Source organism: Balaenoptera physalus, assembly GCF_965194825.1.
Source record: "Balaenoptera physalus genome assembly, chromosome: X".
Classification (NCBI taxonomy): domain Eukaryota; kingdom Metazoa; phylum Chordata; class Mammalia; order Artiodactyla; family Balaenopteridae; genus Balaenoptera; species Balaenoptera physalus.
The window spans coordinates 41,895,293-41,913,684 of NC_138903.1; the positions used below are offsets into that span (position 1 = coordinate 41,895,293).

At 37.9% G+C, this 18,392-nt stretch overlaps 1 protein-coding gene across 4 annotated transcripts in view; it reads right to left on the minus strand.

Moving 5' to 3' along the window:
- Nucleotides 1-18,392, minus strand: part of SLC9A7 (solute carrier family 9 member A7) — a 149,471-nt gene that overhangs the window by 64,034 nt on the left and 67,045 nt on the right. For all 4 annotated transcript variants that reach the window (XM_082446470.1, XM_082446468.1, XM_082446467.1 and 1 more), the window contains exons 2-5: nt 16,702-16,901; nt 14,890-14,967; nt 9,226-9,302; nt 6,233-6,345 (exon numbers count right to left, since the gene is read on the minus strand). In XM_082446470.1, coding sequence (XP_082302596.1) covers nt 6,233-6,345; nt 9,226-9,302; nt 14,890-14,967; nt 16,702-16,901 — 468 coding nt within the window. The remainder of the gene's footprint in view (nt 1-6,232; nt 6,346-9,225; nt 9,303-14,889; nt 14,968-16,701; nt 16,902-18,392) is intronic.

The following is an 18,392-nucleotide window of genomic DNA, read 5'->3' on the forward strand; positions in this document are numbered from 1 at the left end:
AAGAAAAGGACCTACAAAAACAAACCCAAAACAATTAAGAAAATGGTCATAGGAACATACATATCGATAATTACCTTAAACGTGAATGGATTAAATGCCCCAACCAAAAGACATAGACTGGTTGAATGGATACAAAAACAAGACCCATATATATGCTGTCTACAAGAGACCCACTTTAGACCTAGGGACACATACAGACTGAAAGTGAGGGGATGGAAAAAGATATTCCATGCAAATGGAAATCAAAAGAAAGCTGGAGTAGCAATACTCATATCAGATAAAATAGACTTTAAAATAAAGAATGTTACAAGAGACAAGGAAGGACACTACATAATGATCCAGGGATCAATCCAAGAAGAAGATATAACAATTATAAATATATATACACCCAACATAGGAGCACCTCAATACATAAGGCAACTGCTAACAGCTATAAAAGAGGAAATCGACAGTAACACAATAATAGTGGGGGACTTTAACACTTCACTTACACCAATGGACAGATCATCCAAAATGAAAATAAATAAGGAAACAGAAGCTTTAAATGATACAATAGACCAGATAGATTTAATTGATATATATAGGACATTCCATCCAAAAACAGCAGATTACACGTTCTTCTCAAGTGCGCACGGAACATTCTCCAGGATAGATCACATCTTGGGTCACAAATCAAGCCTCAGTAAATTTAAGAAAATTGAAATCATACCAAGCATCTTTTCTGACCACAACGCTATGAGATTAGAAATGAATTACAGGGAAAAAAACATAAAAAAGACAAACACATGGAGGCTAAACAATACGTTACTAAATAACCAAGAGATCACTGAAGAAATCAAAGAGGAAATAAAAAAATACCTAGAGACAAATGACAATGAAAACACGACGACCCAAAACCTATGGGATGCAGCAAAAGCGGTTCTAAGAGGGAAGTTTATAGCTATACAAGCCTACCTCAAGAAACAAGAAAAATCTCAAGTAAACAATCTAACCTTACACCTAAAGAAACTAGAGAAAGAAGAACAAACAAAACCCAAAGTTAGCAGAAGGAAAGAAATCATAAAGATCAGAGCAGAAATAAATGAAATAGAAACAAAGAAAACAATAGCAAAGATCAATAAAACTAAAAGTTGGTTCTTTGAGAAGATAAACAAAATTGATAAGCCATTAGCCAGACTCATCAAGAAAAAGAGGGAGAGGACTCAAATCAATAAAATCAGAAATGAAAAAGGAGAAGTTACAACAGACACCGCAGAAATACAAAACATCCTAAGAGACTACTATAAGCAACTTTATGCCAATAAAATGGACAACCTGGAAGAAATGGACAAATTCTTAGAAAGGTATAACCTTCCAAGACTGAATCAGGAAGAAACAGAAAATATGAACAGACCAATCACAAGTAATGAAATTGAAACTGTGATTAAAACTCTTCCAACAAACAAAAGTCCAGGACCAGATGGCTTCACAGGTGAATTCTATCAAACATTTAGAGAAGAGCTAACACCCATCCTTCTCAAACTCTTCCAAAAAATTGCAGAGGAAGGAACACTCCCAAACTCATTCTATGAGGCCACCATCACCCTGATACCAAAACCAGACAAAGACACTACAAAAAAAGAAAATTACAGACCAATATCACTGATGAATATAGATGCAAAAATCCTCAACAAAATACTAGCAAACAGAATCCAACAACACATTAAAAGGATCATACACCACGATCAAGTGGGATTTATCCCAGGGATGCAAGGATTCTTCAATATATGCAAATCAATCAATGTGATACACCATATTAACAAATTGAAGAATAAAAACCATATGATCATCTCAATAGATGCAGAAAAAGCTTTTGACAAAATTCAACACCCATTTATGATAAAAACTCTCCAGAAAGTGGGCATAGAGGGAACCTACCTCAACATAATAAAGGCCATATATGACAAACCCACAGCAAACATCATTCTCAATGGTGAAAAACTGAAAGCATTTCCTCTAAGATCAGGAACGAGACAAGGATGTCCACTCTCACCACTATTATTCAACATAGTTCTGGAAGTCCTAGCCACGGCAATCAGAGAAGAAAAAGAAATAAAAGGAATACAAATTGGAAAAGAGGAAGTAAAACTGTCACTGTTTGCGGATGACATGATACTATACATAGAGAATCCTAAAACTGCCACCAGAAAACTGCTAGAGCTAATTAATGAATATGGTAAAGTTGCAGGATACAAAATTAATGCACAGAAATCTCTTGCATTCCTATACACTAATGATGAAAAATCTGAAAGAGAAATTATGGAAACACTCCCATTTACCATTGCAACAAAAAGAATAAAATACCTAGGAATAAACCTACCTAGGGAGACAAAAGACCTGTATGCAGAAAACTATAAGACACTGATGAAAGAAATTAAAGATGATACCAACAGATGGAGAGATATACCATGTTCTTGGATTGGAAGAATCAACATTGTGAAAATGAGTATACTACCCAAAGCAATCTACAGATTCAATGCAATCCCTATCAAATTACCAATGGCATTTTTTACAGAGCTAGAACAAATCATCTTAAAATTTGTATGGAGACACAAAAGACCCCGAATAGCCAAAGCAGTCTTGAGGCAAAAAAATGGAGCTGGAGGAATCAGACTCCCTGACTTCAGACTATACTACAAAGCTACAGTAATCAAGACAATATGGTACTGGCACAAAAACAGAAACATAGATCAATGGAACAAGATAGAAAGCCCAGAGATTAACCCACGCACCTATGGTCAACTAATCTATGACAAAGGAGGCAAAGATATACAATGGAGAAAAGACAGTCTCTTCAATAAGTGGTGCTGGGAAAACTGGACAGCTACATGTAAAAGAATGAAATTAGAATACTCCCTAACACCATACACAAAAATAAACTCAAAATGGATTAGAGACCTAAATATAAGACTGGACACTATAAAACTCTTAGAGGAAAACATAGGAAGAACACTCTTTGACATAAATCACAGCAACATCTTTTTTGATCCACCTCCTAGAGTAATGGAAATAAAAACAAAAATAAACAAGTGGGACCTAATGAAACTTCAAAGCTTTTGCACAGCAAAGGAAACCATAAACAAGACGAAAAGACAACCCTCAGAATGGGAGAAAATATTTTCAAATGAATCAACGGACAAAGGATTAATCTCCAAAATATATAAACAGCTCATTCAGCTCAATATCAAAGAAACAAACACCCCAATCCAAAAATGGGCAGAAGACCTAAATAGACATTTCTCCAAAGAAGACATACAGACGGCCACGAGGCACATGAAAAGATGCTCAACATCACTAATTATTAGAGAAATGCAAATCAAAACTACAATGAGGTATCACCTCACTCCTGTTAGAATGGGCATCATCAGAAAATCTACAAACAACAAATGCTGGAGAGGGTGTGGAGAAAAGGGAACCCTCTTGCACTGTTGGTGGGAATGTAAATTGATACAGCCACTATGGAGAACAATATGGAGGTTCCTTAAAAAACTAAACATAGAATTACCATATGACCCAGCAATCCCACTACTGGGCATATACCCAGAGAAAACCGTAATTCAAAAAGACACATGCACCCGAATGTTCATTGCAGCACTATTTACAATAGCCAGGTCATGGAAGCAACCTAAATGCCCATCAACAGACGAATGGATAAAGAAGTTGTGGTACATATATACAATGGAATATTACTCAGCCATAAAAAGGAACGAAATTGAGTCATTTGTCGAGACGTGGATGGATCTAGAGACTGTCATACAGAGTGAAGTAAGTCAGAAAGAGAAAAACAAATATCGTATATTAATGCATGTATGTGGAACCTAGAAAAATGGTACAGATGAGCCAGTTTGCAGGGCAGAAGTTGAGACACAGATGTAGAGAATGGACATATGGACACCAAGGGGGGAAAACTGCGGTGAGGTGGGGATGGTGGTGTGCTGAATTGGGCGATTGGGATTGACATGTATACACTGATGTGTATAAAATTGATGCCTAATAAGAACCTGCAGTATAAAAAAGCAAACAAAACAACTAATACTAAACTTTCATTGGGTTATTTGTATGGAAATATGTTAATATAAATGTTTCAGATATTACATGAAATTTCTAAAAATCTTATATTTGTATTTGTATGGAAATATGTATGGAAATATGTTAATATAAATGTTTCAGACATTACATGAAATTTCTAAAAATCTTATATGTTCTGGTATAATGTTATAAGTAATAATCCTAGTTATTACTTTAAAATGTATATCTCAGAAATAACTAATTTTCTTGTCAACTGCATTATTATGAACTTTCATCAAATCTTTTACCGTGGTCATTTTTAAGTCTTTTGTCATTTACAGACAGTTCTGGGTGTACTCTGATGATTTTGCAAATATGTTCCTATAAAAGGGTTTCATCTTCAAGAAATTCATGGAAAAGACTCTGACAAGTACAGGTTTCTGGTAACTGACTGTACTGCTGAACTGAATGAATAAGCATTTTCAGAACTCTTATGAAAAACTGATGAACTCATAAAAGTGCTAACAAAAGATCAAGATAAAAAAAAACAATTAATTACATGGGACTGAGTGAACTGATGAGGATGAGTATAATTTTTGTGACTTTCTGTCTGAATTAAAAAAAAAAATCCCACAAAAAAAAAAAAAAAAAGCTTTGTGGGGGTGATGGAAATGATTCTAAAGTTCAGGACAATTCCGGAGACTTAAATTTTTAAAATTTTGAGGTGGCAAAAATTACATTATTGTACATTTACTATATGTATAAGAAGGTAAATTCCAGACAAGAATCTAAGTTAGGCTTCAATTATTGACATTTTTCCTCTACATTTAGAAGTATTGCCTTTATTAAAAATAAATGCTGATGGGTGCACTCAGTTACCGGGGATATTTCTTTAAACCTCTTATGCATGCAAGGTATTTATATGCAGCCCTTAGCAAAGCTATACAATTAACACCCACTGTGGTACCATTATATACAATACAATTACCACAGACACAAGGTACATTCAGTATAGCAAAAACTGTATATACACTTTATATAAAAAAGACACTTTTTGATAATTTGGGGGTAGATTAATTGCTCTCAAGTTACTCTTAACCCAAGCCACATAACACATCCCCAAAATGGACCATAAATGACTGTTTGTTTCATATAGTATTTATTCAAATTCTAGTGATTTTTTTAAAACTATATTTTACGGAGCAGCTGTGGGGCCTGAGCTTCGTTTTGTCTTGAAAAAAAAATAAAGGTCTCATTTAGCTTCAAAAAAAAAAAAAAAAAAAAAGAAAAATACAAGGTAAGAGATTTATGAATAGGAACCACATCACAGTGTGCAGGAACATTGCACAAAAGGACTTTACAAATTAAATTACATTCACTACAGGTACTGGTGTGCATTTCTACTAAGCAAAGGTATTATTTAAACCAAATGATAGGTTTCCTAAAAGAATGCAAAAGCACAACACTGAGAAAAAAGACAGTCTAAGTGTAAAAATTATGACTAAATTAGACATTCTAAAATGAAAGACAAAAAGAGAAATACAGGTGGAAGCAACCCAAGTGCTTGTTGGCAGATGGATGGATAAACAAGATGCAGTACATTCATACAATGGAATATTATTCAGGTTTAAAAGGAAGGAAATTCTGACACATGTTACAACATAGATGAATCTTGAGGACATTATGCTAATGAAATAAGCCAGACACAAAAAGACAACTTCTGATGATTCCACTTATATGAGGTATCTACAGTAGTCAAACTCATAGAGACAGAAAGTAGAATGGTGGTTGCCCAGGACTGGGGGGTGGGGTTGGGGGAGAGTGGGGAGATGTTGCTTAATGCGTATAGAGTTTCAGTTTTGCAAGATGAAAAAATTCTGGAGATTGGTTGCACAACAATGTGAATATACTCAACACTGCTGAACTATACACCTGAAGATGATTAAGATGGTAAATTTTATGTTGTTGGGTTTTTTTTACAATAATAAGAAGAAGAAGAAAAGGGAAATGCAGGCCCTTCTTAGAAAAGCCATCTAAGTCTGTTAGACCACTTACTGGTCTCTTCCTCCACTGTTCCATGTTAACCCTACAGTCTCCTTACTGTAATGAAAGTTAATGATTGCTCTGAACTTTTTAAGATTTAAATAATAAAACATCATAATGGTAAGGCCAAATATGCAAATACCTGGGTCAGTAGCAGAGATAACTGCTCCAAAAAAGAGACAATCCGTGTAGTAAAATTTATCCGAGAGCTGCCCCACAATCTTCATGAGCTTCACCACACCATACATGAGATTTCTGTAAGAAGGGAAGGTAAACTATGTCAGAAGGAAAAAAAAAAAAAAGAAAAGAAAACCCACCTAATTGAGTAACCTGGCAAATGAGCAAGCAGAGGAGTACTAGAATACTGCACTTCCAGAGAGGTTTGTGAAAACGTCGGGCAGCTGCTGTGGTTGGACACTTACCAGGAACATGTGCAAATAAGACTTTGGCACCAAGTAATGGTCTGCAGTTAATGTCATCTTGCTGAAATATCTGAACACTCCATTTTAAAAAACTGTGCTTATTTACAACTATAAAGTATGATCCTCAATTAGCAACAGTTAGGGCATTTTAAGCAAATGGGTAGTAGGGAAGAAAGGAAGAGAAAGAACCCTGCAAAATGGGTAATGAATTGCTACAAAACTCCCAGGATTCTAAGACAATGCATTTAAAGTCATGTAAATGAGTAGACTGGATGAAGCTGGAGAGAAAAAAAAATGGGTTGGCCACAAAGATCCAACTGGTCAACCTTCTCTGCCAATAATTATTTCAAAGAAGGGAAGAGAGGCAAAACTCTTTGAACATCCCATTAAAATATCAGCGTACCCATTGACATATCTGGCTTCTCACTCTTTGCATGGGTTAGGCAGGCCAGCAGCAGCCCTCCTTATACTGTGCAGAATGTGATATGGCCCAAGAAGGACCACCAAGTTAATATTTCAACTTGGCCAGAGCACATTTCCTACAGGACAGCTGACAAATTGGGAGGAGTGAAGAGTGTTAAAAGGCCTAGTACATGTTATTAAGGGTGTGTGTGTGTGTGTGTGTGTGTGTGTTGGTAGCAGCTGTAGGGATTAGGGGAATAAAAACAACCACAGAATAAAGAGAAATTAAGAAAATCCCATTTACAACGGCATCGAAAAGAATAAAATGCCAAAAATAAATAGCCACAGAATAGACTCATTGTACCCTACAGCCAACCCCCAATAATAAGATTCTTAAAGGTCAAGACCATATCATTGCTCATCTTTGTACCTTAGGTGTCTAGAACAGTAGATTGACGAAGCTAGAAATTCAAGAACTATTTGCAGAATTGAATCCTTTTGAGAATAAATAGCTATAACTTAGTGTTTGCCTACTGTGTGCCAGACATTGACACTGTTCCAGACACTTCAACAGCTATATTTCAATTCACAGGAATTCTATGATACAGAGTTGATTTGCTCTTTGTTGCTTATCAAAGGCTTCTTTCACCTACCCTTTAAATATTTCTTGAAACTAGACCTTCCTCTCCATTTCCTTCTATCATAAGCTTAGATCTGACTTCTCTGTGGTAGCGTTTTCCCTACAGTCACCAATACCGGTTATCTAACCTGTCACTCTTCAATGGTTTGTCTCTCTTAAAGGACAAAGTCCAAGCCCCTCCTGTTTTGGTGGCATAAAAGGCTCCTGCTTTTATCTCCAGCTTTCCAGCTAATTTTTTTAAATTAACTAAAGTTCACATTTCATTCAGATTTCCTTAGTTTTTACCTAATATCCCTTTTCTGTTCCAGGATTCCATCCAGGATACCACATTACATTTAGTCATCATATCTCTTTTGTCTCCTCTTGGCTGTGACAGTTTCTCAGACTTTGCTTGTTTTTGATGACCTTGGCAGTTGGGGAGGAGTACTGGTCAGGTATTTTGCAGAATGTGGGACTTGTCTGATTTTTTTTCTCATGATTAGACTGAGGTAATGCGATTTTGGGAGGAAGACACAGCGGTAAGTGCCATTCTCATCACAGATATCAAAGGTACAGCGTATCAACATGATTTACCAATTTTGGTGTTAATCTTGATCATCTGGCTGAGGTAGTGTTTGCCAGGTTTCTCCTCTGTAAAGCTACTCTTTCTTCTTCCTTTGCATGCTGTACTCTTTGGAAGGAAGTCACCATGCACAGCCCACAATCAAAGGGGGGAAGGCCCAAGCTTCATCTCCTTGAGGGGGACTGTATCTGCATAAACTATTTGGAATTCTTCTGCACAGATTTGTCACTTCTCCTCCATTTATTTATTCATCCAATCATTTATTTATATCAGTATAGACTCAAATATATTTGTTTTATACTTCGGGTGATGATCCAAAACAATGTTATTTCTTATGTTGTTCTTTAGCCATTAGAGAGGGGGGGTGTTTCAGGTTGGCTCTGTGTCCCTTTGACATGCTCCATATCCTTTTTGTTTGTTTTCTGAGCACTTCCTTACTCTCTGACACTATAAGATGCTCCATTGTCATTTTGCATATTTGCTGCCCCAGCCCTAGAATCAGCCATTTCTGCAAGGGGCCCTGGTTCTTTTCATTGAAGAATGCTATTAGAAACTAAGATCTGGGGACTAGGTTTTATTTTATTTCAATGTTAATGAATCTTAATTTCAATTTAAGTAGCCACACGTGGCTCACAGCTACCACACTGGACAATGTAACTCTAGATCTTAATTACAATCATCATAAACATCAAAATACTGGACTCTGGCCGTTGCCAGGGGCTGGGGGGCGGGGGAAATGGGGAGGTGCTGCTCAAAGGGTACAAACTTCCAGTAACAAGATTAATAAGTTTGGGGATCTAATGTACAACACAGTGATTATAGCTAATGATACTGTACCACATACTTGAATGTTGCTAACATGTTCTCACCACAAAAAAAGAAATGGTAACCATGTGACCGGATGAAGGTGGTAGCTAATACTATGGTGGTAATCACTTTGCAATTTATAAATGTGTCAAATCAACACACTGTATACCCTACACTTACACAATGTTATGTGTCAATTATATCTCAATAAAGCTGGGGAAAATTTTGGATTCTGTGGACCCATGTGGATCTCATCTCTTTGGAAGTGTGGTAATTTGGTTATATGACAAAGAGTCACTTACCCGATAATGAAGCAGGAAACGGCAGTCCCCAAGAAGGCATAGGCCAGAATAGACCCAAGGTTTCTGAAAAAGTGTCTCTGAATAAAACAAAAAAGCAGGAATCACATTGTGAATTTTGACAGTGGACATCAGAAACACTACAAGTCTCTAAAAAGTGAAACTTTACTTACTGCTTCCATTATGTTAATTAACAACTGAAGTTACTCCTGAATAATGCTATTTAGCCTTAGAAAATCATGGTTTTAAGATCTCCTTTGTCCTACCAATCAGTGAGCAAGCAAGCAAGACCTTAGTAAATTTCAGAAAAAACTACTCTGGCTGATTATATTAAATTACATTTTGTGTGTGTGTGTGTGTGTGTGTGTGTGTGTGTGTGTGTGTGTGAGTATGTGTGTGTAAGTAGACCAATCATTTTCACAAATTTAACCCAAACTATTTTACCCTAGTGATTCAACTAGTCACTTCCAGTTCTGGTGGTACCTTAGAAGAACACTGCAGAGGTAAGTTTGAAACTAATAAGCTATGAAAGTGCTAAGGAGCTTTCTGGTTAACTCAGCATCAGAGGCGTCTTCTGATATTCATCTGAATTAATCTTTGTGGAGCCTGGGAAAGAGGGAAAATAGAGATAGGTGTGGAGAAACAAGAAACAGGTAGTTCATCTAAGATGGGCAAATTTATAAGTATGTACACACACACACACACATACACACACACACACATATGAATTTACTTCTCATAAATCATTGGGCCTGTGGATATTCTGATGGGGAAAATCCCTGTTCTTGGGACCCTGAAACATGATCCTTACTTCTCAAGGCATAAAGCTGTTCACACTGGACAATCATAACTATTTAACAAAAACAGACAAACAAAATCCCCTAAACACCCTAATTAAACAGGAACCAGGAACACTTTATCTAGAAATTTTAAAAGGCAGGAGTGCCCCAGCATGTGAGCCAAGCACCATCAGGGAAAGAGAGGGCACAGAAGAAGCACTCAGCCTGGATCAAGCAGCCATCACCAAGTCTGATCAGACAAAGGGCTGCAGGCGACCATTGGCCTGCATTCCAGACAGAGGACCTAAGACCTTGGCTTCAGCCTTCCCCAATGCCTGCCCCTCTCTGAGGCTGTGAAGAAGGCATCAAAGAATCCCTAGTGCCCCTAAACCACCTGCTCAGAACAGAATCCTTCAAGGGCTTCCCACACTGACAGTCATCAAATGAAGGTACCGCCTGTACATATTATAGACACATTAGGTTTGCCTCCTAAATCAGTCATTGTCCTCAGCCTTTTTTAAATGCTAATGCATTTATATGCCACTGTTTTGAAAAAAAAATTAGACTTCAAAAAAAAAAAAACCAACAACTGTGACCTACTTGCCTTTAAAAGCTCCACCGAGTGCTTAAACCAAGGAGGGAGTGCATCAAGGACAAGACATGAGACCAGTGAAACCCATGCGAAGTATCCAGGAGCAAAATTTTAATCCTAGATGTGCTTTCCCTTGCCACTCGGCTTTCTTTTGGGTAATCATTCCTATGGTTGGTTTGAATATATTAAGTAAATTTGTATTTATGATATTAGCCAAAGCAGAAAATTAGAAATGTAAATCTACCACCAAAAATGCATTCATGATATATTCTAAAATCACACACACACACACACACACACACACACACACACACACACACATTACCCATCCCATTCATATCTGTTGATATGAACTGGAATTTTATTGCACCTTGAAAAGGTATAACATGCCACTTATTTGTATATTATTACACCTAGTATTTCATCATATACTTCATAGTTTACAAAGTACTTTCACATATTAGCTCATCCAATTCTCACAACAACCTCATCGTGAAGGTGTTTTTTGGACCATTTTATATGAGAGACAACTAAGGCTCAAAAGTGTGATGTGAGCTGCCTGAAGTCACATGTCTACCAAACCGCAGCACCAGAACTGGAAAGCAAGTCTTCCGACCCCAAGGCATTGCACTCTCACCACACAAGATGCCCTTCTTGATTCCCACCACATCCTTTTAGGGAAGAAGGACGGGAGGTGTCTAGTGGAATCCTGTATCTTTCATCATCTTCTTATTTGGCCTTAACAGTTCACAGTCACGTGTGGTTCACATGGCCATGACTGGTTCAGTCTCTCCCTTCTTTTCCCTTTCCATTATAGAATGGCAAAAAGAAACAAAAGGAGATGACATGCCCTGGTAAAGCCTTTGAGAATATAAACCTAAAACAGATCAGGATGAGAAGGTTTGCATTCAATGAAAATCCACCTGGCATCCCAATTCCTAGTTGTACCATTCTAAGCCTTACATTCCTACTCCTTGGGAAACCTTATCATCGCCCATTCCCCTGACAAATTTGAACATGGTGTGTGTGTACTGGGGGAAATTCACAAAACATGAAAGCTTCTATAGGTGAATTCTTTCCCTGCCAATGCCCTCTAAGCAAACTGAGTGGTAGCACAAAATCAAAGCTAAGGCCATGGTACATTTTTCAAGTTAGAAAAATGAAGGCCCATGTCTGAATGACAACTACATGTACATAGGTCAAAGGGTATGAATCTGTTTACATACCAGAGGTTAAATTGTGAAACACTTATTACACATTTAATTGGGAACATTTAATCAGAGATGGCAACCACATAAGTACCAACTATTTAGGTGCCTGATTAAAAAGGAAAGAGACTAAACTAAGAGCTAATAATAACCTTTAAGACTAGCATTTCAAAAACAACTTAAATTGGTTAACTGGCAAAGCCTGTTATTTGTTTTTCTTCTGAGAAAATGAAGCTGACAAAGGGAAGGCTCTGCAAACACTAAGGTTTTTTTTTAGCCATTAGAGTGGCTTTCACAACCAATGGTTTGGTTTCATTTTAAATCAACTATGACCTTGCTTATACATTAAGATTAGTTATTTAAAATACCAAATTATTCATCACCCATTTGATCTTAAGAGCAGCTCCCAAACTCTTTATTTAGATAAAGAATAACATTATTTATACCTGTAAGATCATCTACCATTTGTTACATGTCAATAGCTGACATATAAATTCAGATTACTTTGGCAACCTCATAAATAAGTCAGAAAAAGGATACTTTTTTGGTACAGAAAACCTATATCTGGAAAGAATGTAACACAGAGGAACAACCCTAGGCCCTCCAGCCAGACAGACAGGCATAACCTTGACTCAGTCCTGCACCACCTACATAACCTCAAACGTCACTTAATCGTTCTCAATTTGGCTTCATCATCAGTAAAATGCAGGACATTCTCTACATGTCTGTGAGTGTCCAGATGTGCGTTGGGCTGGTGTGCAGAAACACAGCCTCCTGCTCCTCAAGCATCCATTGTGGAGAGGGGACTTAAGTTCCATCCCTCCTCCCTTGAAGGTGATGCAGTAAGAAGGGGCCATGTGATCTCTGAAGGGGGAGACTGGCTTGACCCTGACTTGTAGCCTTGACTCTCTTACGAAAAGTGGGGGAGTGCTCTTGCTCCTGTGGCCTCCATGCTATGAGCAAAAGAGGCAGCCTTTGGCAGGCCCAGCAATTTCTAGGATCGCTCCATTTCAGCCTCCCTATCTGTGACTGTGACCGACTTGGTGGCTAAAGGGCATCTGTCTTCAATTCATGAGGTCGGCAGTAAGGAGTCCCATTACCAAGGGCTAAACTATATCATCCAAGATGCATCACCAGGGACTTTGGGTCATAAATTGATCATTCAGTTGCCAGTTAGCTCCTTGTGTCTGTTTATAAATGAGTTGGAAACCTGGGGGAGAGGGGTGTGAGGTAATCTACCACCCTCACATTCTTAGAGTTTCTGTGATGATCAGAAATAACGTATATAAAAACCAAAATAAAGGATATATGCAAAGTTCTTTATATCATATGCTCCATAAATAACTATATTTGCGTGGGTTGGGAAGAGTTTAAAAACCTTCTGAAAACTGAAGAGTTGCTTTGACAGAAGAACCAGCCTGATGGGCAGGCACCCTCTCATAAAATGAGTTGGGACTGTTCCCTCCTCTATGTTCTGAAAGATTTTGTGTAGGACTCATTATTTCTTCCTTAAATGCTAAATAGAATTCACCAGTGAAGCCATCTGGGCTTGTATAAAGGTTTTTAACTATGAACTCAGTTTATTTCATTAATATAGGGCTGTTCAAGTTTTCCATCTCTTCTTGGGTCAGTTTTGGTAATTTGGGCCTTTCGAGAAATTTGTCTGTTTCACCTGGGTTGTCAAATTTATTGGTACAAAGTTGTTCATATTATTCTCTTATTGTCCTTTTAATGTATGAAGGGTCTATACTGATGTCCCCTCTTTCATTCCTGATATAGGTAATTTGTTTCTTTCCTCTTTTTTTCACCTTGACTGACCTATCTAGAGGTTTATCAACTTTGAAGGCATTCTCTACTTCCTAAGGATGTTACTGAGTTTTATTGGCAGCCAAGATCTCTCTTCTCCAGGCTCACTGAAAAGGTTTCCTTTAGTCCCCTTTCAGAAAGACAGCTGAAACAAGGTCCTTGGCTGTTATCTGAAGTAGGCCTTTTTGGAGGCTAAATTTTCACAGAATAGTCCCACAGTGGGGAGGAAGGGAGCCACTCACAGTATTTATAAAGGTATTTGGTATTTTAAATATCTAGGGGCTTAGGCCCAACCTTGCTGCTGAACACAATGACCCTCCCTCAATAATGATAGATTTTTTTAAAACTTTTTACTTTGGAGTAATTATAGATTTACAGAAGCTGCAAAAATAGTGCAGAGAGGTCCCGTGGTACCTTCACACATTTTCCTCCACTGGTTATATCTCACATAATTGTAGTGCAATATCAAAACCAGGAAACTGACATTGGTACAATGTGTGTGCATAGTTCTATGTCATTTTATCACATGTGTAGATTCTTGTAACCACCACTGCAATCAAGATGCAGAACTGTTCCACTGCCATGAAGATTTCCCTCATGCTACCCATTTTATAGTCACAGCCACCCCCTCCCCTTCTCATCCCCACCATCCCTAACCCCTGGCAACCAATAATTTGTTCTCCATCCCTATAATTTTGTCATTTCTAGAATGCTATATAAATGAAACCATATAGTATGTGACCTTTTGAGACTGGATTTTTTTCACTCAGCATAATGCCTTTGAGATCCATCCAGGCTGTTTTGTGTATCAATAGTTTGTTCCATTTTATTGCTGAGTAGTATCCATGGTATGGATGCTTGTTTAACCATTCACCTACTGTAGGACATTTTGTTTGTTTCCAGTTTGGGGCTATTACAAATAAAGTTGTTATGAACAACCATGTACAGTTTTTTGTATAAACAGAAGTTTTCATTTCTCTGGGATAAATCCTCAGAAATAAAATCGCTGGGTCATATGGTAATTTCAACTTTAGTTTTATAAGAAACTGCAAACATGTTTTCCAGAGTGGCCATACCATTTTACATTCCCACCAGCAATGGATGAGAGTTCCAGACTTTAAAACAGAAATGAGTCACTGATGATGAGTCAACTGTAGTCTCTTGAGTGGGTACAGAACACAGTAATAAGCAATCTGAGAGAAGGAAAAAACCTAGAATATTGTGCAGGAAAATTAAAGCAGAGATTCCCGTGCTTTAAGAAATACTGGCAAAAATTCCTTACCTTCTTTAAACTATATCCAGCATGGAAAATAATTGGAGGCAGCAGAATGTTGAAAAAGACCTCTGGATCAAATGTTACCTAAAAGTTTAAAAAGAAAAAAAGCCAATTTTTTGTTGAATACCAATTGGTGCCATAATATTTGCTTAATATTTTAAGCCACTGACTAAAGTTTGAATATTTAAAACAAATGACATCAATGTGAAAAATCACAGACTCAGCACAGTAGAGAAGCCACAGCTCCCATGAGCACTGGCCTGTTCTTCTCCACACGGCACTTCTGCCTTCTACTCTTGGTGTGTTGTTGAATATGTATTAAGACACAACAATTCAGTGCAATTTTGAGAACTCACACAAAGCTTCTGGTCAATGTTCTTCAACAAGAAATGAAAACATCTTGATTTTTATCAAACCTTTATAAAGGTTCAACTACAATAAAAGATGCAGTCATGATTCTTTATTAATTTCCTGTATCCTACCACATAATGATTTATAGACATAATCTTACTGAATTGAAGTCTCTTTTGAGTGACCAGCCTTTTGTGATACGTAATGTGGACTAGATCAAAGTCTCCAGTGGTGCTAGTGACTTCCTGAATATCAACATAAATTCATCAACTCTAAGGGGACTAAAACTACCTGTAGGCAATCAGGGAAATCACTCTGAAACTATCAGCAAAGCCCTATCACATCCAGAAAAGAATTAAACATTCTACAAAGCCTCCTAACCTTTTTAAAGATTTGTTCACGTTGGTAGATTAACTGGCTCTTATTTCAATTAATTATTTGAAATCTCCATTCTAATTATTAAATGTAAACAGTCATTAGTGTGGTATTACACTGGGTATCTTTCTCAGTTGCATTTAATTTCACAAATGTTTATGGAAATCCCATGCATTCTTATGAAGGGTTGAGAGCCAAGAGTTCACTAGGACCCGCCCTTAGGGACAGAGAGGAGATGGGCATGTTGAACGCTCCAGGTTGAGAATAATTTTCTTTAAGGATTATGGCAGATCCTGAGAACAATACTAATTTAATTTTTGGAGCACAGGCTACACTCTTTGACTGCAAGCCTTCACATATTAAAGGGGTCTCCCACAACTTGGATCCCCAGACTTTATATGGAAGCCCTCCTGCTGATAAGCCCGGGTGTATAAGGTACTAGAATGTATGTGGATAAATACAGATCTTGTGCTTATTCTGGAAATCACCCAAGTGAAGTGAAGAGATATATAATCCCTTTTCCTGTGGAGTATTTTAGCTACCCCCAACATTAAATGAAAAACAACATGTGGACTCAAATTCTAAGACAACAAGACATTTTTCCTCTGAAGATTCATTAAGCCTTTGGCATCAATCACCAATGAGAGTGGGAAACTCAATAAATGTTTGTAGAATATGGTAAAATAACCACGAATAAGTAAGAATAACACTTCTGAACACTGATTATTAACAAGCTAAAAGAAAAATAAGAAACCAATCTTAATTTAAGAAAGAAACAATCTCATCCCTAAACCATAACGAGAGTAAGAGACATAATCAAAAAGAGATGGGAGTTGGAGAGAGGAGCTGAGTGGGATGTACGAACCCACTGCACCACTGGTGGCCCACATCAGTCTGACAAAGTTAAAAGGCCCAAGTTCAAATCTGGTTCCTTCTCCTCATCACAGTCCAAAAGCTTCCTAGCCGAACTGACAGCCAGGAATGTTACTGATGTTCCAGGAGTGTGAAAAGATTTCTGTTCACAAAGTTGAGACAGAATCGGAAAATCAAAAACCACGTCAGGACCAAAGTGGCTGAGTGGCCCGAGCTCACCTTCCTCAGCATGTCGTTCTGCTCTACACTGTTGACCTTGCCAGGGCTGATTTCTCCTTTCAGGGTGTATTCGAAGAACTTCCCACTGACATTCACTAATAAGGTGCTGAAGGCCCTGTCTTCCTGAGTGCAGCTGAGTGACTTGTCGTGACCACTGGTGGCAGTGGTGCCGTACCTCAGGATCACCCCGACGATGAGCCCTGAAACAGAGAGCGTGGGAACAATGGCAACGACTAAGAAACTCTGAAGTAACCTTAGAGACCAGGTAGATGATGTGTATTTTAGGGACAACTACACAGTCCTTCAAAAGGGTTAAGAATCCATCTATTCTGGCTTGAGTCCCTCAGCCACCAAGAGGACAAGGTAGGACAGTACCTTTCGGGATTATGACAGTGCTCCGAGTACTCTGAACCACTGAGCATGTCTCATGTCTCAGGTTTTTGCTGGAGGAAGATGGGGTGATAAGAGGCAAAGTTTTTTTCTGCCTAGCACAGCGCAAAGCAGAACCACTGAGCTCTTTGATTTGCACCAGCAGCATCCCTCAGGCCGTCCGCCAGCGAGGACAAGGCCTCGGGAATTTCTAGTTGTTACAAATGCAATTTGTTTTGCCACACACTAGAGGAAGGGAAAAAAAGAAAAGAAATGCTTTTGCTGAGGTCATTTCAAGTATTGGGTATCATGGAGAAAATAATTACATCCCTTAGAGAGCTAAACAGCACAGTGCCAATTTTCGCAGTCATGATTCAGGGACTGGAGAGCTGGCTTCTTGGGGCTATGCCATTGACACAGCTAGCATAATTAGCTGCAAGTCTTTCCGTCTCATTCTGTTCTTAGCAGGGTTTTCCCTTTAGGAGGAAAAAACCAGCAAAATTGGGTGTAAGTATTTAATTCCATGAGTTATGAAGAAATGTTGCTCCCCTGGTCCTGGACATGAGTCACATGCCCAAGTAAAAGTGAGTGAAATGTGGAAAAAAAAGAAAACATAAATAACCACCAGACACTTTCCACAATTCTCTCTTAGGTGGAAAACTTCAGGCTTCTCTCTATATTCAGTTCTTTGCTAGCAATATTAAGAGAGAGAATGGTAAAATGCTCCCCCATCTCATTTTGCCATTAATGGAGAAATTTATATGAGAAAAAGAAAGAAAATGTTTATTATATCCTATGTATAATGTTCTACAATGTCTCTTATCACCAAGACATATGAGAACTCACAAGACATTGTTGAAGAACAAATAATATATAAAATCCAGAAAAATATAGTTTTTTAAGCCAAACTCTGTGCTCTGTGTCTGTATTGCTTTATTACTGTTGTGGTGGTTGTTGTTATTAAAGACCTGTACTAACATACTTGAACTTTGTTGACTTTTGTGAAAAAATAAAGTTGTAAAATTTTACTACAAATTAAAAATGAGGTTCTTGATAATCTCAGTTTGAGAGCTTGGTCTCTGCCCTCTGGAAGGTACACACATGGTTTACATTTGGCAGCCAATCAAATAGACTGGGGTCCTGAGCAGTCTCTTTTTCTGGCTTGGCTGTGCCAACTCTCAGGGAAATTTGTCATACGAGGTGCCCATAAGGGGCCTTTGTCATCCTCACCTTCGTTGTGTCAACCTGTACAACGAAGGTCCTTTACTCTCTTAGACTATTTTGGGGAGTAAACTTTCTAGATCTTGTGAAGGCTGCATCCT